The 24,810-nt window shown below is 33.7% G+C and overlaps 1 protein-coding gene across 8 annotated transcripts in view; it reads right to left on the reverse strand.

Annotated features, from left to right (window-relative positions):
• The window catches only part of LOC127176323 (microtubule cross-linking factor 1), a 64,527-nt gene that overhangs the window by 12,577 nt on the left and 27,140 nt on the right, over positions 1-24,810 (reverse strand). For 4 of the 8 annotated variants that reach the window (XR_007829084.1, XM_051127948.1, XM_051127940.1 and 1 more), the window contains exons 4-11: positions 20,175-20,234; positions 17,801-19,219; positions 12,150-12,302; positions 8,093-8,263; positions 7,737-7,955; positions 6,416-6,577; positions 2,818-2,985; positions 223-480 (exon numbers count right to left, since the gene is read on the reverse strand). Coding sequence is in view for 7 of the 8 variants with exons in the window: in XM_051127948.1 (XP_050983905.1) it covers positions 223-480; positions 2,818-2,985; positions 6,416-6,577; positions 7,737-7,955; positions 8,093-8,263; positions 12,150-12,302; positions 17,801-19,219; positions 20,175-20,234 (2,610 nt within the window). In the remaining variant the exon portion in view is untranslated. The remainder of the gene's footprint in view (positions 1-222; positions 481-2,817; positions 2,986-6,415; positions 6,578-7,736; positions 7,956-8,092; positions 8,264-12,149; positions 12,303-17,800; positions 19,220-20,174; positions 20,235-24,810) is intronic. The other 4 variants (XM_051127956.1, XM_051127964.1, XM_051127993.1 and 1 more) reach the window with 3 other exon arrangements.

Here is a 24,810-nt window from a genome sequence, read left to right on the forward strand (position 1 = left end):
ACGAAGCACACAGAAATAATGAGGTTCCATGATTAATTCTGCTATTTTCCTGTTTATCTCCGTAAAGCTGCTTTGACACAAATCTGTAGTGTTTAAAATGCTACAGAAAAATGTGACTTGATTATTGCAATTTTTAATAATACTTAACACCAGCACTTTTCTCATCTACCATGTATTGATGTCTAATCTATAAGTGAAATAAGCAGGAATTGCGCCCCGGACCTTTTCCATCTTGCGGTGCATTTCCCGTAAGTTTCGGTCCCATTCCTGCCTCTCTTTCTCAAACCGTTCCAGTAGTTCATTCCGCTCGCGGGTCCAGCGTTTTTCTCCGTGCTGCAATTTCCAACGCAATTCCAGTGCTGTGCTGTGACTGTCGGCCAGCAGACGGCGCTGTTCCTCCCGCTCCTGCTGTAACACGTCTGCAGCAACTGCACCTTCATCTGCACCTGCGTCTGCAGACTCACCTGTCATATCCTGCAACTGCAGACAAGGAAAAGAATAAATACATGCATAGGGTATGTTTGAAATAGCAAAATACAGTCTTATAAAGTTGCATGCATAGAAAAACTGAATGATGTGCTACAATTAGCAGAAACCATAAAACCAAAAGCATGAAACTGTATCCCATAATTAAATGCACTACACTGGACCTTCCATTTACAGTGTGACAAATTAACCCTAATTACAGCTGTGATTTATAACATTCTTTATTTATTATTTAATCAGATTGCTGTGACTTTTTAATGCAAACAATGAATTAAAAAAGTGAAATAACCATATTTATTTAAAAAATGTTTATAAGATATCACTTGCTGAATTAAACATGCAATTTACGGACAATACATGACAACAATTTTGCATATTATAATTTATTAATATTATTATTATTATTATGCTACTAAATTAACCATGCAACTTACTGACATAATATGAAAACAATCTATCATTATTATTATGCATTATATCTATTATGTTTATAATTATTATTATTATTATTAATAGTAATAATAATAATAATAAAAATACTATACTTGCTAAATTAAACACTTATTGACATATATTTTTATTATTAATAATATTGTTGTTGTCACACTTCCTGAATTAAATATGCACATTTTTGACATCATATGACAACAGTGTATTATTATTATTATTATTATTATTATTAATAATAATAATAATAATAATAATAATACTATACTTGCTGATTTAAACACATAACTTACTGACATATAGTAATATTATTAATATTACTGTTGTTGTTACACTTCCTGAATTAAATATGCACATTTTTGACATCATATGACCACAGTGTAGCATTATTATTATTATTATCATGCTAACTAAACTAACCATGCAACTTATTGGCATAATATGAAAACAATCTATCATTATTATTATTATTTATTATATCTATTAAATTATTATTATGATTATTAATAATAATAATAATAATACTTGCTGAATTAAACATGCAACTTAATTAAACATGCAGTATAAAAATTATAATTATTACATTTTTTGACATCATATGACAACAATGTAGCAGCATTATTATTATTATTATTATTATTATTAATAACAATAACAATAATAATACTATATTTACTGGATTAAACAAGCATCTTACTGACATAATATGAAAATAATGTAGCAGTATAAAATAACTTTCTATGCACATTTTTGACATCATATAACAACAATGTAGCATTATTATTGTTTAATATTAGTAGTAGCAGTAGTAGTAGTAGCAGCAGCAGTAACAATACCAATGTCTAAAGAATACTAATGATTATTTCTATTATTTTTGCTTATGGTCAACTGGTATTTGTTAAATGCTATTTTTTAACAAAAAGTATGCAGTACATAATGTGTACTGCAGTGGAATCAGCATTATGGTAGTGTTCATTTCTGAACACAGCCATGCAAACACACTCAAACAGAACTCTATGTAGCTAAATAGCTACTGTAAATATATAGTCAGTGTGTACATTTGCCAAATAGCCTAAATAAACTGCAGTAAAAGTAGTGCAGTAGAGAACAGATACACCTTCCTCTCATGTCTAGCCAGATGTTCCTAAATCTACTCGCTGTCTGAATGAGCAGGGCTCCTCTGACATCTGCTTTCTTTTAATAGAGCCTGACTGTGTTTGACGGCCCAGCTGCACCACTGCATAAATATAGCTGGCTATTTAAAGACGCTCCCTAACTCACCGACACCAAAACAGCACAAGTGACTGTGAGCTGAAAGAAACGCATGGCACTGCAGATGCTTAACGTCTTAGCAGATGCTGCTTAACTTGGTCTATGTCTAGTTAAGATACAAAGGAGATCAGTTTTATGACAAGAATTTTACTCATTTGACCTTCATGAAAGTCACCTTGGACAATGATAAAATTGATTAATGGCTTAAAAATGCCATTTACACTACAATTTAAAAGTTTGGGGTTGGTAAGATTTTTTTAAATGTTTTTTGAAAGTCTCTTCTGCTCCTAGTCTGCATTTATTTGGTTATATTCTGAAATATTATTACAATTTAAAATAACCATTTTCTATGTGAATAAGCTGTAAAATGTAATTTATTCCTGTGATCAAATCTGAATTTTCAGCGTAATTACTCTAGTCTTCAGTGTCACATGATCCTTCAGAAATCATTCTAATATGCTGATTTTCTGCTCTAGAAACATTTCTGATTATTATCAGTGTTGTGCTGCCAAATATTTTTGTGCAAACCATGATGCTTTTTTATCAGGATTCTTTGATGAATAGAAAATTCACAGGTGATTCTTTGGTTCGTCTTTTGGTTTGTTTCTGTACCTTTGTGACGTGACTCCTCATTTCAGCGCGCTGTATCTCCCACGCCGCTCTCTCATTGGCTAACGTCTGCTGCAGCTGCCAGCGCCGCTGCGCCTCCTCGCGGAGCTCCGCCCTGAACTCCTCCAACAGGGAGCGCAGTGCATGAAGCACACGCCGACTGTCACCCGCCTGTACACAGATCACAGTGTTATTGCTCAGAAGTGGCTCTGCTTTAACTCGGAGTTCTCAGTGTAAGTATCAACTATTTCTCAGATCTTTCTGACAAATGAGTCACTAGTTGTCAGAGTTGTAGAGCTATAAAATGTTTAAGTTCTTATTGATATCTCTGACTTATGATCGCAGTATCTGTTCAATATCTGTTCCTAAAACTCAAGAGGAGACACAAGCAGGGGCTAAAATGAACACTCACCAAATGTGAATTAAAATCAGTATATGTACACTCAGTAACAAAGAAAAAGGAAAACTGGACAGAAAATATATTAATATTAAACAACAGTATATTATTTTTATTCAGTTTTATACAAGAGAATCAGTAAAACCTGTGCAATGAATACCGCTGGGCGGTGCGGCACAACATATGTTTTTGGCTGATATTTTTGGCCATTTTTCCTTCCATAAATGCCATAATGTTCGGCAGCCAAAATTTTCGGTGCATCCCTAATAAATATTAATATAATAAATAAATAAATAAATAAATGCAATTATTATTCCTCAGTTTGTTCTGCCTGTTTTTTAATTAATTAATGCACAAACGCCGAACAGTGCTGTGCGTTGGGGCGCAACATATTTTCAGCCATTTTTTCCTCCATAAATGCTATTTTTGACCGATAATGTTCGGCAGCCAAAATTTCAGTGCATCCCTAATAAATATTAATATTGAAGTACAAAAATAAATGCAATTATTATTCCCCAATTTTTTATGCCTGTTTTTTAATTAATTAATGCACAAATGCTAAACACTGCTATGTGGTGTAAATTATTTTTAGCTCATATTTTCCGCCATTTTTCTCTCCATAAATGCCATTTTTGGCTGATAATGTTTGCCGGCCAATATTTCGGTGCATCCCTAATGAATATTATTATTTAAATAAATAAATAAATGATGATTATTGATGAATTAGTGATGAAAACGATTATTCCCCAATTTGTTCTGCCTGTTTTTAACTAATTAATGCACAAATGGTGAGCACTGCTATGCGGTGTGGTGCAACATATATTTTCTGTCATTTTTTCCTCCATAAATGTCATTTTTGGACAATAATGTTTGAGTGCATCCCTAATAAATATTCATATTTAAATAACTGAATAAATGAATGCAATTATTTTTCCTCAATTTGTTCTGCCTGTTTTTTTTTTAATTAATTAATGCACAAATGCTGAACACTGCTATGTGGTGTGGCACAACATATATTTTCGGCTCATATTTTTGGCCATTTTTCCCTCCATAAATGCCATTTTTGGCCAATAATGTTCGGCAGCCAAAATTTCAGTGCATCCCTAATAAATATTAATATTTAAATAAATAAATGCAATTATTATTTCCCAATTTGTTCTGCCTGTTTTTTAACTAATTAATGCACAAATTGTGAGCACTGCTATGCTGTGTGGCGCAACATTTATTTTCGCCTCATATTTTCTCATTATTTTTTTCTCCATAAATACCATTTTTGGCTGATAATGTTTGGTGGCCGAAATTTCAGCGCATCCCTAATAAATATTAATATTTAAATAAATAAATGCAATTATTATTCCCCAATTTTTTCTGCCTGCTTTTTAATTAATTAATGCATAAACACTGAACACTGCTATGCGGTGTGATGCAACATATATTTTCGGCTCATATTTTCTGCAATTTTTCTCTCTATAAATGCCATTTTTGGCTGATAATGTTTGTCGGTTGAAAGTTTGGTGCATTCCTAATAAATATTATTATTGAAACAAACAAACAAGCAAATAATGAATAACGCAATTATTATTTCCCGATTGGTTCTGCCTATTGTTTAATTAATTAATGCACATGCAGTATTATAGCCAGTAAAAAATATGTATTGCCTATAAATGTTTTCAAATCACTGCCCATTGGCAGGTGTGGCAAAATGGTTTGTTTTAGGTTTTGCATGTGAAACTACCGGAGACTTTTTCTCAGCGGAAACATCTGAGAAGCAGGACTTTTCCCTTTATTTAGTCTGCCTAGTCTCTGTAGATCTTACATAAGAGAAATAAATTATATTTTGCAAAGAACTCATTTGTGATTTCTATTTTCCGTTTACGGGGGACCGTAAAATGCATTTCTAAGAAAGAACTCATTAGTTGTGCGTTTGTATTATTAATTAAGTAGATGTGGGAGAGAGTTAATCATGATACAATAACTCTGAGTCTGACTCAGCGTCTCCCCTAAGCGGCTTTAATTAAAGAAAGAGTTCTGTCATTACTGAGTCACACTCCTGTCATCTTAAAGACATCCTATTGAAACTAAAAGTGAGTGTAAATGAGATTTGTGAGGAAAGAAGAACATTTATAAATCTGAGACACATTAATATTACATCTCTCTTAAGTTTAAAGACAAACTGTGCAATTTCTAATGTGCCATTAATATTATATTCAACTCTGATTCTCAGAAAAAAACACTGCATTTTAATTTAGTGAAGCCAGTGGTGCAGAAATAACACTTCAACACTAATACCCTATGAGTGGTGGTTCAATAAACTGATATCTTACTAAGGAACACATCTTCCTTCAGTAGTATGTAAGCTTTGTCAGCACAGCAGAAAACCACAGCATCAATGGAGCCAGCAGCATTTGCGTTAAGAGTGTGTGTTCAGCACAAATGACGTATATTGAAATTCATTCGAAACCATGTGCATGCTGACAAATAGAGTACATAAGAAAAATTATCTTCTGAAGGAAAAAAGGCCACATCCTTACAAACAAGAGTATGCGGCAGCCTTTTAATGATTTGTAAAACTAAAGCATTTACAAACTCCTGCACTTACAGTGGTTAAATAATAGACTTGAGCTGAGAGAACATTTAGTGCTTTATATGAAGCAAACAGGCACTGCTGCTCAAATATTTACACTGATTTAATATTTACCACAGAACACAATCGTGAACAATTATGAGCACGAATTTCTAAATCTACAGGTTGTTTAATATACCAAAGTATAAATATCAATCTTGCATAATTATGTCTTAACACTGAGGATTGTTAATTAGAAAAACGTGGAAAAACAATCCTGCTGTCAACAATCCATATTTTTGCATTTTTGACAGATGTTGCTGTTGTATTTTCAATAAATGAACAATAAAATAAAATAAAATAAAATTAAAATAAAAAAAAAAAATAACTGAGTGAATCCCTATGATGTTATTTGAAGTGAAAAACATGGAAAAACAATCCTGCTGTCCACAATCCATATTTTTGCATTTTTGACAGATGTTGCTGTTGTATTTTCAATAAATAAACAATAAAATAAAATAAAATAAAATAAAATAAAATAAAGTAAAACAAAACAAAACAAAACAAAATAAAATTAAATTAAATTAATTAATCCCTGTGATGTTATCTATATTACAAAATATGTTACTGTGGTATTTTACCTGTTTCTGGTACTGGAATCTCTCTGGTGATAGCAGGAGTGGGCCGGGCTCTGTGAGGTCACTTCCTGTGATTTGGGTGCATACTTTGTCTTCCCTCTCCGTCTCTGCATCGCCCTGGTCGATCATAATGCCCAGTTCTGGAATGTTCTCCAATCGTTCATACTGAAGAAACAAATAAGAGGGAAACCAGAAAAAATGTTTACAGTTAAAATAATTTTTTTATATAAAATAAACTAAAATAAAATATAAAATAAGCATAAGGGGGTAAATGCATGTGACGTTATTTTCATTATAAAATTCTGATGGTCCTAAAACAGGTCTCAAATATACTATCTGTCTTCTTTCCTTTTCCTTTTTTTATTTTTGGTTAGATTCTGACCTGACAGCTGACCAAGACATTTTTATGAGATTTATGAGATTTTTTTTTTTTTTTTTTTTTTTTTGCAAAATATTAGTACTGGATTTTGCATTAATTATGCAAAGTTACTGATGCACTTTACTGCATGTATTTACATTTATGCAGGTGACTTAAATTGCATTCAAAATATACATTTGATCAAACCCATGATCCTGGCATTACTAGTGCCATGCTTTCCTGTAAGAGGAATGATGATGTATTGATATGCAGTAAAATAATTACAGTCTGCACTGGAAGTGTTTCTGAGCTTCGCTTGTTTCTGAATTTTGTTGTGCTTTAGAAAACTAACATTTGTTTACAGCAGAACACAGCAGCTGTTGTAGATATGACAGATGGACTGTGAAATGAAAAATCATACAACATGTGCTCACACTAATTCACACTGTTCCAGTGCTGAACCGCTATGGTTCGTCACACGACCGACTGCCATGAAAGACACAAACACGTCTAAAAACTTAGTGACACACGTCTGTAAGAACTCTTAAAAAACACAAACTTCACATCATGCATCTTTTGCATCTCAAAAAGTTTCTTATTTCTGGTCAGTTAAAGTTCGATCAAAACTAAATATTTGATATTTAATATAAAACAAAAAACATAATACATTTTATGCAATTTATTTTATTATTTTTTAGTTTTAGTTTTATATAAAAATGTTTAGTTGTTTTATTATATTATTATTTTTATGTATTTATACGCTAAATTACATACAGTTAAATACATCAATACTGTCGCATAATCCAGTACTAACATATATCACTTTGAAATAACGCATGGGGTAAATGACCAAATATAATGTTACACTGATATTTTCGTTGACTTTTAATAGATGCATGGGTAAAAACGTTCAAGAAATGTCCTGGTCATCTGGTCAACCAGGCTAGTTATTCAGAATCAGCTCACCTCAGCGTGCGCTCCCTCCTCCAAGCCGTCCGTCCTACGTCCGAGTCTCCAGTGCATCAGGATCCAGCGCAGCTTCATGTAGACAATGACCATATTGTGGCGAAACAACCTCACTTCCTGTTGCAGCAGGACTCTTTCCTGTGGCCATGTTGGCTCGTGAGATTGGAGTCCCTGCAGCTCGAGTCCTCGCCGGGCCTCGGCTCGCCTCCTCTCCTCCTCCTGCACAAAACCAAAACAGTCCAGACAGACAAGGGTTATGGTTAATATGGCTATTATTATGACTTAAGACAGATGCATGCTTGCAAAGATATATATATATATATATATATATATATATACACATATACAGCATGTACCTGAGTGATAGATGAAGTGAAGCTGTCTCTCTCATCCGCTCCAGCTCTCATCCTCCTTTCGTGGTCCAGACGGAACTGTATTTCTCTAGTAGGCGTTCCAATCTCCGCCAGGACCGGGTCACGGAACTGGACCCCATCAGAACACAGAACAGCAGTCTCAAAATCCCAGCACTTTCGAGAGAAACACCATCAGTTTTCATGCACAGACACGTCTGTGTCATGCAGCACGGCAGATGTGAGGTAAAAAGTTCAGTATCTTTTCTTTCAAGTTTTGCTACCTTTATATGCATGGTTAGGCAGGACAATATTAAACTGCATTCTAAGTTGCATTAATGGAACGGTTTGCTAATAAACTCTCTGGATCTGTGGTGATAAATGCAGGAGAATTAATTCAGTCAGGCTATGGAAGATTCATAAGCTCATAATCAATTCAGATTAATTTCTACTCTGAAGGAATACTAAAGCTCTGCTTTATGTGCTGCTGTCTGTAAGTGCTAACAAATATCTTATTTTAAGAGTGAATCAGGGTTATAATTGTTATCTAATACTAAAAATAAAACCATATTTTTTTTTAAAAATAAAATATAAATTGATTATATTTCTCATTTTCGTTTAGCACTAAAGCACTAAAATAGCTAAAACTAATAAATAAATAAATAATAAATATAATAATAGTATAAAAATAAATAATAATTAATAATATATATATATATATATAATAAATTACATATAAATATATAATAAATAAATAATAATAAATCGTATATAAAAATATTTGAAAATTAATATTAATAAAAAAAATGTACAATTAAAACAAAAACAGAAAATCCAAAATAAAATCTATTTACAATCTAAATCTAAATATTAACAAACACTATCATAAATCATAGTCTCATATATCACAAAGACTCATATGCATGAATATCTCACATTGTAAAATAAGCATTTGCTGCCTTCAAGTCATTGCATTAATGTTTGAGCGCATGTGAACGGCAACACCAGCTCATAATTAAAAAGTGAGAAACTTGTTTCCAAGTCCTGAATTTTGAGGGAATTTTTAATTGGTATTGGTAATTATTAGGCCCAAATTACCCTATTTTTGAATGTTCTGTGCTGATTTTAGAAGGTAATCTGTCCAATTCTGTGGACTAGATTAAAACTAAATAACATGAAATTACCCATGTCCAATTGTTCAAGTCAAAATCACTGATAAACAACAAAATACTGACTGAAAAGTAGGAATCTTAATGGCAATATGACGCTAATTAAGTAAGTGTGGCTTGTTGTATATGCAAGATCCTAAATACACTTGACTGTCTGTCTTTTATCTGTTTTGGTTAGTCTGTACAGCAATAGCACATAAACTGAAGCTTTGACAAACACAGACATACAGCTAATCAAATGCAAACAGATATATATCAACAGATGACATGATTAACACACATAACAGCCCTTAATTCCAACAGAAGCATCACATTTTCCAAAGCTCCTGCATGGATGGTTAGTGGTCGTAATTCATGACAAACCAGTGTGATTTTAAATTAACAGCAGCGATTGTGAGCGAAGTGAGATAAAATCAAAAGAATCACTGTGAGACAATGATGTGAATTAAATGATTCAAGTGAACGAGCTGCTCTTGGCTACATCTTTGTTTCCATTAGTTGCATCATACGAACCAATGCCGTTACTGTTTTTGGACTAATAACCTGGTGTATAATAACTTGAAGTTCTATTTCATGACATTTGGCTCGCTTCCAGTCGGTTTTATTACATTGGAGATTTATTGCATGTTATTAAATTGAATAAAGACAAACAAGCTAGGGAGAATTGCTCTTTCTTTCATTTCCTTCTAAACATAGGCTCTGTTTCAAAACCTAGTGAGCAATCAAGTTAATACCAAAATAAAAAATGAAATAAATAAATAAATAAATCACATACATATTGGGTAAATTAGTCAATTTATTTTAATTTAATTAATTTAAACAATAATGTTCGGAAATAGCATAATTATTTACTACATTATGAGTAATTATTTAATGCAATTATTGAATCTAAAAATATATTTAAGGTAATAATTAGATATTTAATGCATTGCGAGATTGCATTTGCCATTATATATCCAAAAGGCATCTTAAATCATTAATGTTTATGCCAGCTTTCAACTGGAAAGGGCCTATGATGCCTATAAAGCACACACTAGGTTTTGAAACAGATCTAGAGACATAATAGTAGTTCTAGTGGGAGATTTGTCTGACAGAGACACAAAATATTCACACACTGTTACCTTTGTGCTCAAACACCAGTGCAGCCGCGTCCATTTCAACTTAATAAATCTTTTACTTTGAAATCTGGAGCCATAAATACTTCAGGGTTAAACACAACCCTTGTGGTTCAGATGTTTAAAATCTGGTACCTCGGAACTGAGCAAGGCCATTTGAGTTTTAAGACAGAAAGCTTTATTATCATTAAAGCAGTGTGTGAACATTTCCTCTGTTTTGATCTGTATTGCACATTTTCACAGGGAAAGGCACTCCAGCTTCTTAGTTTTCCCATACTCAACCGAAACACCTCTTCCTGGCCTGTTTTAATGTTTGAAAGAGGATTACAGCCTTGGTTACCTCTGGATAGCTTTCACAGCTGTGGCTTTTTCCATGGGATATGGTTATATTTTAAATGGGAAAACCTTGATTTGCTACTTTAATGGTCTGCCATACAGTTTTACTAATATAATTGTAAAATTTGAATTTATTAGCATTGGTTACAATATTAATAACATAAGATTTGATTTAATGCAATAAATAAATTATTGTATTATATAATACTAAATCAATATTTAATATAAATTAAATAAATTATATATATAAATATTATTATTAAATAATCAATTAAATATATTATGTAATATTGAATCCAAATTTATTATAAATTAAATACATATATATATATATATATACACATATGTGTGTGTACGTGTGTGTACGTTTAATCAAATAAAAAAGAATATATATATATATATAATACAAGATATCTGATATAATAATATTCATATTAACCATTCATATTAAATAAATATTATTAAATAATAAATTAAATATATTATTATATTATATAATATTGAATCCATATTTATTATAAATTAAATAAATTATATATATTAATATTATATATATTAATATTAAATAATAAATTAAATATAATATGTAATATTGAACCCAAATTTATTATAAATTAAATACACACACATATATATATATATATATATATATATACACACATGTGTGTGTGTGTATGTGTGTGTGTTAATACGTTTAATAAAAAATTATAATTATATATATATATATATATATAAATAATAGAATATATCTGATATAATAATAATTATATTAGCATTTATATTAAATAAATATTATAAAATAATAAATTAAATATATTATTATATGATATAATATTAAATGTATTTATTATAAATTAAATTAATTATATATATAAATATAATGACTTAAATCATTTAAATATATTCTTATATTATATAATATTGAATCCATATTTATTATAAATTAAACACATTATATATATATATATATATATATATATAAAAACTTACGTTTTGATATATTTACAGTAGGAAATTTACAAAATATCATCATTACTCTATATGCTAATGATTTTTGGCATAAAAGAAAAATCGATAATTTTAACCCATACAATGTATTTTTGGCTATTGCTACAAATATCCAGGATCACATCAATGACATTCAGAGCAAAAGCAATGCATTTCAGAGTAACTGCAGAAGCACTTTCAGAAACTACGTGCTTTCTTGAAAGTAACTCACCACATTACTGTTCCAGCTGCTTCTGTATTTCCATCAAGCATGTGATGACATCCAAAGATAACCAAGGCTTTACAGAAACATGTAGTTTTGGTAGTGCAAGGGAAAATCCTTTCAGTGTTTACTATCTTACTAATGCAGCACATTAAACTGTTTCAGAGGCACTGCAAGGACACTTGGAAAGGAGTCTGTCTTAAAGTTAAGAGGGAGATGAACGAGGCACTGACCTCGGGTCTGAAACTGTGGGGCCTGGCGTATCTACTGAGTCCAGGGCCTCCCCTGGCTGTGACGGAGCCCTTAGCGGCGCCCTGTCCCTGTCCCGGGGCCTCCGGGCCACTCTGCCGGTCTAGGCACCACTCCTGCTCCTCCCTGCGCCCGTACTGTGAGTGAGGAGGGGAGGAAAGGGGACGGGGAGGTGGAGGAGAGGAGAAGACAGAGGGAGGTGCATGGGGATCGGTGAACGACGAACAGAATCCACACACAGGAGACGAGAAAGAGTGGAGGGGAAAAATAAAAACTGAACGTGGGTTTAAGCGAAACTCAAGAGTGTGAAATGCAAGGGTGAGGGGTCATCGACACATACTGTATTCAAAAAATGATTATGAATTAAAAGACAATGATCAAATGAACAACAGAAAGAAAGAGAGAGCCAGCGGGCTACAAGACAAAGAAAAGCGCAAAAAGAAAGACCAACTTAAAGATGATGGCGTAGGAGAGAGACGAGAAGAGAACGAGAATGAGGAGGAACAGAATCATGGGCTGAAACATCTGGGAACGAAATGAGGGACCAAGAGAGAAGGAGGGGAGGGCCAAGGGGAAAAAAGAATGCAAAACACTGGTTATGAAGCGCATGCGATGGGGATACATGAGTCTTACAACCAATAACCCAAAATGTGCAGTGACTGACAGCCGGGACTAAACGCTAATGGTGTCGTGCCAAATCCAGGACCAGGTCAAAAGCATAATCCTTAAACCAGTCCACCCACTTATTTGGGGTGTTTTACTAATACAATTGTCTTTAATACAAATGTTCACTTATACAATTTATTTATTTATTTATTATAAAAAATTGTATTTATTTATTATGTATTTATTTTATTTATATATATAATTTTTTTTTACATAATTACATCATTTTAATTTTAAAATATTTTAATTTAAATCGTTTAACTTAGTAGCTTAATTGATATGAATATTAATTAAGATAATAATTAAAATACACACAATTCAAATAATATTTTTGTAATAATTATATTAATTATTAGCTTAACTATATTATAATATTATATAATAATACATTCTTATTACAATATGTAAATATTATATTCGGCATTATATAGTCATATATTAAACAATTAATACTATTATTAAACTAATAATTCAAATACCAAATGTAATTTAAAAAATCCAAAATAATTATTTTAATTATTAGCTTAATTAATACTAATATTAATAGCAATATTAATATTAAAGCTAATCACTAAAATAAATTTCTATACAATTATTGTAATTATTAGTTTTATTCATATTATTAGAGTATAACTTAAAATGAAACAATTGAAAATGAAAACAATGAAAACATTAAATAGTAATTAATACTATTATTAAAATTAATAAGATAATTGACAATATAGTTAATTAATTAATAACAAGATTTAAGAAATAATTAATATTAAGTTAATAATGAAAATGATAAATGTAATTAAAATAAATTAAAAAAAAAAAAATATATATATAATATATAATATTAGATTCTATTAATTATTATTAATATTAACATAAAAACATCATAAAATGAATTAAAAAAAAATATATATATATATTTAGTTAAATAATTAAATATATATAAATAAGTATATTATTATTACTGTATATTATTTCTGACATTTAACAGATTTTTATTTTAATTATTTTTTTATTATTTAATCATTAATTACATTTCACAAACATCATTAACACTAAATTGGATTTAAATAGCATAAAACAATATTATATAATATAAATAAGAATTAATACATATGTTTGAGACACAATTTTTCATGAGATACACATGTCCTCGTCCTGAATGCAAAACAACTGAAAAACCACAGTTACACACACCACAAGTTAAAATTAAAGTTTTAGCTAGCTTATTAATAAGCTTGCCAAGCTAGTATATTAGTAAATCTTTAAATCTCAGTATGATGCTCAATTGTCAAAAAGCACATTTTGGAATCACAACAGAAAGATTACAATGTTATAGCTGATAATATCCATAGAAACTATATTATATTATACTATCTAATTGCCACTGATGATGGTTTAATTATAACTGTAAGTTCCTAATAACAGAATAATGCTAAAAGGCTTTTATAAGAGGCATAACAAACATCTCTGCGCTGTGTAGGACTTTGACAGGGTTTGGATGAGGCACGATAGCAGCATGCTGCTCGCAGCGAAGCTCAGCCATGCGATGGAAGCAGCGTATCAGCGAGCTGAAGCTCTTAAATAAACATCCCATGCTGTATGAGCATTCAGGTCTGTTATCATTAACCAGTGCGGGACATCTGACCGTTCATAGATGTGAGGTGAACAGGCCGTGACTTCATGCTTGATGAAGAGTGTTTAGTGGTTGGGATAAAGTGACGTGACCCAAAGCAAAAAAATCGCCCAGCTTAACCGATGGCCACCACCAATGAACATGAGCCAAATGAGCGAATCAACCAATCAGAGCGCAATTCAGATGCTAATGACCTTAAATTTAAAATATCAAATCACGTTCAGACACTCAGTTTATACGACAAGCTAAAACATCAGTAGATGTCAAACCCATAGTTACACGTAGGTTATTTGTTGGAAAGTTGACTCATGTTATCATAAAGCAGTTTCAAAGCACAAAGCAGGAAAAAAGCTACAAGCAGTTCTATGGAGGACTATTTAGCATATATGACACTTAAACATTTGAAAATCATTCACTGAGACAAAAGACACAGCTGCATTATCCCTGAGAATGTTCAACCACATAAAAGTCACATAAAATATACAAAGAAACAAACGGTAAGTGTATTCAGAGTTATGTTCACAGGTCACACGGAGCCTCTGGAGGTTACTCGGAAAACAAAAACGCAGTGCAAGCACTCTTGCCTGCTATATCATAATAATGGCTGCATGCTCCATATATGTTGCATCAGCATTAACTGTGCAAATAAAAAACTACTAGATTTGCTCAAGGCCATACCCCAGGTGATGACACACATTTTACTGCCATTTTAATAATTGTTAGTACTGTATGCATCATGCCACATCAGCCGGGGCCAAAATTGACAAGTGCCAGTAAATAAAAATAAAAAAAGATCAATTGAATTACAATAACCTTATTAAGAAGTGCAACATGTAAATATAAAAATAGAGGAGCAAGCACGTGAATGCTGCTGCAAGCATTTGGTCAGCGGGTGTTATTGGCTTCGAGTGATGCAAGATCAGCTTCATGCATTTATGCACTGCAAAATGTGTTGGCACACAATTTATAAATGAATACAAGTACAAACACCGGACAAGTGTTCACGACTGGTTCATGCACTTGTGTTCTTGTATACAATGCTGTGAATAACACTAGGCTATTTGTGACAAATATGCATGACAATAATATAACTGATACTGACAAAGAAATACAAAATACTGTCAAAGCTTATTTCTACCATGGAATAAAAAAAATAAAAAACTGCAACTTTTTAACTTACAGTTCTGACTTTTCTCATGTATTTCTGAGGAAACTCAACATTGTGCAATTTTGAGACGTTAACTTGCAATTATGAGTCAGAACTGTGAAATGCAAACCCATAATTCCAAAAAGTGTCAGGATTGCAAGATGTCAACTCAGAATTCCCCAAAAAGAGTCAAAATTGCAAGACGTAACCTCAGAATTCCAAGTAAGAGACAGAATTGTGAAATGAATTTAAAAAAAAAGAGAGAGTTAGAACTGCTGAATGTAAACTTAGAATCAAGAATTGCAAAATGTAAATGCAGAATTAAAAAAAAAAAAGTCAACTAAAAATTAAAAAAAGTCAGAATTGCGAGATGTAAAATCAGAATTCCAAAAAAAATCTAAAATTTAAGATGCCGACTCAGAAGTCCAAATGTAAACTTAAAATTCCAAAAGAGTCAAAATTGCAAAATGTAAACTTTAAAAAAAGTAAACTTCCAAAAAAAGAGTGAGAACTGCAAGATGCAAACTCAGAATTCCAAAAACATCAAAATTCCAAGATGTCAACTTTGAATTCTAAAAAACAAAGAGTCAGAATTGCGAAACGTAAACTTAGAATTCCAAAAAAAATTCAAAATTGCGAGATGTCAACTCAGAATTCCAAATAAGAGTCAGAATTATGAGATGTAAACTCAGAATTCCAAAAAAAGGCAAACTTCCAAGATGTCAACTCTCAAAAAAAAAGTTAGAATTGCGAAATGTAAACTTAGAATTCCAAAAAAGAGTCAGAATTGCGATATGTAGACTTAGAATTTAAAACAAATTTCAAAACTGCAAGATATAAATTTAGAATTCCCAGAACTCAGAACTGTGAGGTGTAAACAGAATTTAAAACATTTCAAATTTGCCAGATGTCAACTCAGAATTCCAAAAAAAAAGAGTCAAAATTCCAAATGTCAACTCTGAATTCTAAATAAAAAAGAATCAGAATTGCGAGATGTCAACCCAGAATTCCAAATAAAAGTCAGAACTGCGAGATGTGCACTTAGAATAGAAAAAAAGTCAGAAAAAAAGTCACAAAAAAATTGTGAGAAAAAAAAATTGTAAAATAAACACTCACAGTTTTCTTGTCATATTTTTATTCCGTGGGAAGAAATAAGCTTCAGTAAAAAAACGCTTTTATGGCTGCAAGAAATATTTATAGCTGGTAAATATTTCTCAGTTTACCCACTACTGGCACCGTAAATTTTGGAACCTGCAAATCAACCAAAACAGTACACATAGACCTGTGAAGCCATGCGGGATCTACCCCTAAACACCCCCGTCCCAGGTGCGAGACAAGGGGACTGTAGGTAAGAGGATGGGGCAGGTACAAATGCAGGTGTTGATGAGCAGCATTGAGGGCGGTTGTGCTAGGAAAGGAGAGGTTAGGGCATCTTGGCTGAGCTGGGTGGCACTCGGGCAGGTGTGTGTCTGTGAAATGTGCATTGCATTGGGGGATATAATGTTCACGGCAATGTGCCCTATTGTATACTGCACATTTTGGCAAATGTAGTACAAGTCATCTATGATGAACAATATATAATATGATGTCATATGATGAATAATACGATGTCTGGTAGACTTGTTCAACTGCCTACATAAGGTTCTGTGGAGGTCATTAATCTCAAAGTGAAATAAAAAAGCACTGATCACAAACATCTTTACAACACTGTCTCCCTTTGTGTCTCCTGCTGTTTTACGGTCTCATTAATCTCAGAGCAGGTCTACGAGAACGTAACTCTGCTCACAAAACTCCCATTAATATTTCACATGGACCATTTTTCACACTTAAGTAACAGCAAACGATAAGAAATATCATGCATAACCAGCTTTTCTAGTCAAATACTCTGCCTACAGCTCCACATCTCAAGCAAATCTACCCATTTCCCTCATTATCTCTCAATTGGCTGTTTTTGTTTCTAGTTGAAGAGTCATGCCAGCCAAAGTTAGCTGAATAGCTTCCTCTATGGTGCACCCAGGACTTTCGGTATATGGTACATGAAGATGTAGAATCAATATAAAGGGTATGCATTCGCAAAAAGGGATTTCAAATGAGGAAGCAGCAAAGGAAAAAAGGAAGTTGCCATGTCATGTGATCGCATGTGACGGCAAACACTGAATAAAGATGAAAGGGTCGAGTTGCACTTAACCTACCTGGAAGTCCGTCACCAGATCCCTTCCTAGTGTCCCGATGGGTGAGTCCCTTGACATAGAGGTAACCGTAGAAAGGAAGCTGCTAGATTCGGTGAGGTTGGGCATGGGGGAAAGGTCATCGATGCGATCCCGTAGACCCTCCCCTAGGTGGTCCACTTTGTCCATGAATTGCTGGAGTTCCGTACGGAAAGCCCTCATGCGGGTGTTGATGGAATCCAGCACCTGAGAGTCGGTTTTAGATTCAGCTGAGTCCCCATCGCCTCTGAACTCCGAACCTTCTGCAAGGAGCTCCCCTCCCAGGACAACCAAACGACCTTCACGAATCAGACTGTCCGTATCTGTGATGAGCCGGTCTACTGTCTTTCCAAGCCGCTCAGCTTCACGCCTGACGTTGTTGAGCGTCTCCCGGTCTTCCCGTCTCCGCAGGGCCAACTCAGCTACTCCCAGTTCACCAGGATCTGAAGATTTCTCGCCACTGGCGAATCCAGAAGTTGCCGTTTTCTCAAACAAGTCATCTGAGTCGCTCTCCCCACCAACAGGACCCTCACGTTTGGGGTGTAGCAGCAAAAGCCTAGCCGTCTCATCCTCATCTGCTTCCCTTCTCCCGGCATCACTATCCACGTCACTATCCCTTGGGCTACTGGTGCGTATTCCCAAGTGTGCTGCCAGGTCACAGCGTTGCATGTTAGAGATTAGCACCCGGTTCTCATACTGCAGCTTCATCACCTTCCCACTCAGCTCGTTGACCTGAAGTCTTGCGGATTTCAGCTCCTCCTGCAGTGTGGCGCCACTCCCTGCTCCCGAAAAACCATTACCTCCTCCGTTGCCAGGTTTAAGCACGCCACCATTTCCTCCCTCAGCTCCCTCGGACTCTCGGTCGGCTTGGCTAGGTCCAAATTTAAAGCGATTGAGCTCGGACGTCAGCTGCTTATTGTGGTCCTCGATCTCAGAGATGGAGCGCCGCAGCAGCTCCGCTTCCTCTTCCACAAACTGCAAGTGCCTCCTCAGTTCACTTGCGGATTCTAGGGCATCACCACCATACGGCGAGGTAGGGACACTCGAGAAGGGTTCGCGTCCAAAGCAGTCCCTCTCGTATTGGCAGCGCAGGTCTTCGTTTTCCGCCCTGAGGCCACGGTTTTCCACCTCCAGCTCTACGATCTTCCTTCCCAAGATGTTGGCTTCCTCTTCCACCAGTTTGAGCCGTAACCGCAACTCGGCTTCCCGAGAAGTGTGGGGACCTCCACCGGTCACTTCCGCTAAGGGCAAAGGGCTGTCCACGTCGCCGTATACTGATTTATATTTCTGCAATTCTTGTTCTAGTTCATCCTTCTCACGTCCAAGTTTTGCCATCTTTTTACGCATAAGAGCCGATTCTTCCTTGGCAAACTGTAGCTGACAGCGCAGATCCGCACTGTCCTCCTGAAAAAAGGAAAAAGGTGATTATAAAAATCAATACCATTAATATCAAAATGGTCAAACAGATTAATCAGCCAAGACAACATATAAGAAGTCTAGAGTTTTGATTGTCTATGCACTCAAGAAGTAGTGCATTTAAAGGATTAGTTCACCCACAAATGAAAATTCTGTCATTAAATATTCATCCTCATGTCTTCCCAAACCTGTAAGACGTTTGTTTGTCTTTGGAACACAAATTAAGAAATTTTTGATGAAATCTGAGAGCTCTCTGACCCTCCATAGAGAGCAAGGGCCCTACCACGTTCAAGGTCTAGAAAAGTACCAAGAACACAGACCAAATAAGTAGCTATGAGAATGCTTTTTGTTGCACAAAAAATTAATTGCGGAATAAAGTTGCTATTTTAGTTTTTTGCACAACAAAAAGTATTCTCATAGCTTCATAAAATTACGGTTGAACAACTGATGTCACATGGACTATTTTGTCAATGTTCTTGGTGCCTTTCTAGACCTTGAATGTGGTAGGACACTTGCTATCTATGGAGGGTCAGAAAGCTCTCGGATTTCATCAAAAATGTCTTAATTTGTGTTCCAAAGATGAACGAAGGTCCTACGGGTTTGGAACGACATGAGGGTGAGTAATTAATGACAGAGATTTCATTTTTGGGTGAACTATCCCTTTAAGGTATTGTGTTGTTTTATGCACCCTTACAAATAAATGTTTCCAAACACGGGTTTCAGAGCCATGCCATAGAAGAGCCTTTTTGGGTTCCCCAGAGAAGCTTTCAGCTCTTAAAAGAACCATCTTTATGTGAAGAAATGAATCATCTAAAGAACCTTTTCAACCATATAGAATGTTTGGTGCAAAGTAAAGTTTTAATGGAAGTTAAAGGTTCTTCATGAAGTCACAGATGCCAATAAAGAACCTTGTAAATTGATCTTTGTGTTTCTTTGTACACACCTGAGTTAAAGACTTTTTATCTTTGAAGGTTTCTCTACTGCCTCGCCTCCGCAGAGCAGTCTGAAAGAAAAAAACACCGAAGTTAGAAGGTGTGAAGTGCATAGAGCAGATTAAAAAAACAAGATAGTAAGTAACATCTGAACAACATCTTGATTTCAGTAACCAGGCCTGGTAACCTTCATTAAAAAAGGTGCACACAGAAGCTTTTTGTCATTGTGAATAAATAAAATTAGCATTTGATTTGAGCAGACCATGAATTATGAATACTGTTTCAAGCTTAAACCCATTATTAGGTGAATTACAAGGCTGTCAGATTTGGGATTCCTTCTTCATATCTCAGAAAAATACATAGGAAATACAACAAATTGCACAAAAAACAAAACTGCCAATGCTTTTGCAAATTGCATTGGGTTTGCAGGCATTCAGTTGTAAATAAAGATGACTCCAGAAACTAAAACGCAGAAAATAAACAATGTTGTGCAATGCAAGTTTGAGATTTCTGCACAGTTTCAGAATTGGATATTCAACTTCAAGTGCTTTTTTTGCACTTTCCCAAACTCCAAATGTGAAATTATGACTGGAATGCATCATTAAATCTAATATTATGTTATTAGATTTATTAAATCTGGAATCTGAGGGTGCAAAAAAATGTAAATATTGAGAAAATCATCTTTAAAGTTGTCCAAATGAAGTTCTTAGCAATGCATATTACTAATAAAAAAATTAAGTTGGTAGGAAATATATCCAAAATATCTTCATGGAACATGATTTTTACTTAATATCCTAATGATTTTTGGCATAAAAAATATAATTTTGACCCATTTAATGTATTTTTGGATATTGCTACAAATATACCCATGCTACTTAAGATTGGTTTTGTGGTCCATGGTCACATTTTCATTTTCAGGTTGTTGCATCTGTGTAGGATGAATCATAAGTTGCATTCTCAGTGTTGCCAGAAGAGGCACTATAGCAGACTTTAGCATAAATTTTCTTCTATTTTAATTTCTCCTTCAGATCTGCTGCCATCACGGTGGAGCAACAATTAAAAAAAGAAACGTACTAAGCAAGTTAATTAAAGTCCATATGTTTATAGCTAGCTACCAGGAATAAGAACACATCCAATTATTTTGCTATAACCATTGGCTGACCACAAACGATCTCTTACTTAAATCAAGTTAAGCAAGTAAACTTTGCCCCGCTTACGGATGTGCTGGTCTATCTTGAGTCATACACCAAACTTAAATAGCGGCTGCTGATGGCTGCGTTAGCTTGAATCATTTATGGCCAGACAGATGGAAAGTGTGAGATGGGCACAGGAGAGGAGGGAGTTTGAAACTTTTTCATCAACACACAGCAACAGTGTGAGAGAGCCTGGATACGACTGCAAAACATAGGAGGGGATGAGATGAGGTGATGTCATTTTTATGTGGGCTTGACTGAGTCGGCAATATGGTTACAATTTTCCCATTCACGTTCAGACATCCTCCAGGGAAGTCATCACCACTAGCCCCCACACAAACATCAATTGTATAACCAAAAGGAAAAAATGACATTTCTAAGCATGCTAAGTCAAGCATCACTACTACTATTGCTCATACTTAGGGTTAGTGGTCCAAACAAACTCCTCAGATTAAGCATTGAAGTTCAGTGCACTGAGACTCATGAATGATTCCTCAACTCACGTGTAATGCATTTTACATTGCATTACATTTATGCATTTGGCAGATTCTTTTATCCAAAGCAATGTACTTGCTTTTTGTTGGTTAATAAGGTTGTATACCTTGAATGCAACGACTTTGCAACCATCTACAACACTCTGGCAACTGCATAGCAATGTGTAAATAAATAAATGAATAAATAAAATAAATAAAAAATAAATAAGTAAAATTGATCAGTGTCAACCAATGTACCACAGTAGAATTATTATATAGAATTAGAATTCAGAATGAATAAAATAAAATAAAATAAAATAAAAAATCTGGTTAATTCCGACTTTTTTTTAATCTCACAGTTCTGACTTTTTAATGCAATTATACGGAAAAAAGAGAATCGCAAGATATAAACTCAGAATTACTAGAAAAAAGACAAAATTGTGAGATGTAAAACTCGCAAGTAAAATAAACTGAAAGATGTAAATTTGAATTAAATTATGATTTTATACCTTTATAAATCTGAGAAAATACGTCAGAAGTGTAACACATTTTACATTGCATAACATTTATGCATTTGGCAGATGCTTTCATCCAAAGCAATTTATATTGCTTGCTTTTTGTTGGTTAATAAGGTTGTATACCTTGAATGCAATGACCTTGCAACCATCTACAACACTCTGGCAGCTGCATAGCAATGCCTAACATGCTAAAAAATGCTCAACTTAGTAGCCACATTGCAGTGCCTTGGAAACCACACAGAACACAGTTAGCATTGTGGCAATGACTTTTGCAATTGACAGAGAATGCAATGTGTTAGCATAACACACACACAGATTAAGTTACACAAATGCATTAAAGCATTAGTCCAGAAAACATTCTATTTTGCTGCATCCCTTGCTAGCAAACACATACAGTTTAAAAACATGCTTAAAATCTGCAATGGTAATGCCATGCATCTGCTCTAGACGAATACATGGCAGCTATTTGCTAGGGTGATCTGAGTGTTTAATAAAACACCTCTAATAAAACAGATAAATAAAGGGCTCTTTTAACAGATCAGCCAACGTGTGCATTTCTTCTGTCATCCTCTGTTCCTCTTACATTTGCACGATTATCTAATTGGAAAGGCATTACAGTTCGCCTGTACTCTGCAGCCTGCATGTGTTTCCTACAGACTTATGTAATGTAACGGGTGTAGCTTAGTGACAATGCCTGATAAAAAAAAACAAAAAAACAAAGCTGATAAAAACCTAAACTGAACCCTCACTGTTAAACTACACTATATGCTCTCACATGCAGTCAAGGCTAACTCGGTTATATGGAAAACAAATGGAGACTTTTACTGAAGTCGCTTGCTTCTGGACTTGCTTTTCACCAAGAAAATACAAAAATATGAAGTTTTTATGAACTGTTTTCTTTTTTTTTAACAGCAAATCAGCATATTAGAATGATTTCTGAAGGATCAAGTGACACTGAATGATGCTGAAAATTCAGTTTTGATCACAGGAATAAATTACATTTTTAGGTATATTCAAATAGAAAGCAGTTATTTCAAATTGTAATATTATTTCAGAATTTTAGTATTTTTTCTGTATTTTTTATCAAATAAATGCAGCCATGATGAGCGTAAGAGACTTTTGAATGGTAGCATATGTAAACAGCAACCTCTAAGCAACAAAATATATTGCATAGGACACAAATGTCAACCAGTAGAAGTAGAGAAAATCAGAAAGAGACGAGCTGCATGACAGATCGTGCTCACAACAGTGGTGCGTTCAGGCTTAGATAATCGCAGTCTAACTACAGTCGACAAATCCTGCTGCCTGGCCTCGTCCCAAATCAGATCACCACCCGTCCTCCGATTCCACCCCACCCGCCCTACATCCACAGAATGACAGCTAACGTTCATCCTCACAACACAGACCAGTACATCAGGATGACAGAAACAGATCAAAACACCTCCTGCCTCATGATCCAGAAACAGCACAACAGATCAGACCATCTAGAGCAGATATAGTACAATAAATACATAAATATATGAATGATTTTGTATTCTACCACTAATAGACATGACTTAAAGATGGCAAACAAGTGGAAAATCATGTTTTTTGGAATTTAGAGTGTGTAAATAAATAAATGATAAATAAGTAAGTAAAATAAGTAAAATTGATCAATGTCAACCAATGTACCATAGTAGAATTAGTACATAGAATTAGAATTCAGGATGAATAAAATAAAATAAAATAAAATAAATCTGGCTAATTCTGACTTTTTTATCTCACTGTTCTGACTTTTTAATGCAATTATACGGAAAAAAGAGGGAACTGCAAGATATAAACTCAAAATTACTAGAAAAAAAGACAAAATTGTGAGATGTAAAACTCTGAATTGCAAGTAAAAAAATTCAAAGATGTAAATTTGAAATTATGATTTTACAATTTTAAAAATCTGAAAAAATACGTCAGAATTGTCAGATAAAAAGTCATTTTTGAACACAGTCATAAAAATGCACTATCCAGATATTATTATATTTTATAATTCATGAATGAAAACATTTTGGAATATGATTTTAATGTACATTTTCCATGGAAATGCAATGTCTGATTTTATAATGCTTTTCAAAGGATGAATTTTGAGATTTTAAGTTTTGAACTGATATATAATTTCTTATGATTTCTAAAACAAAAGAAAAGAAAGTCTTTTGTGACAAAGGTCTCAACTCATGTTATGATATAGATTTTTTTAAGTAGCACTCCTGACATATATTAATCTATTACTTTTCCTACATAATTTGTAACACAAAAATATGGTAAAATATATATTTAGGAGTCTTAGACGATGTACAGTTTGTCATGATTAGATTAGGATTTATTTGTAATATAGTGAAGTAAACTTAAGTAAAAGTGAAGTGAAAGTTAAAGGGTTAAAGGTATAAATTTGATGAAATGCACTTGTATAGCATTTTTCACAAACAATAACTT

This window comes from Labeo rohita, chromosome 2 (assembly GCF_022985175.1).
Source record: "Labeo rohita strain BAU-BD-2019 chromosome 2, IGBB_LRoh.1.0, whole genome shotgun sequence".
Taxonomy (NCBI): Eukaryota; Metazoa; Chordata; class Actinopteri; order Cypriniformes; family Cyprinidae; genus Labeo; species Labeo rohita.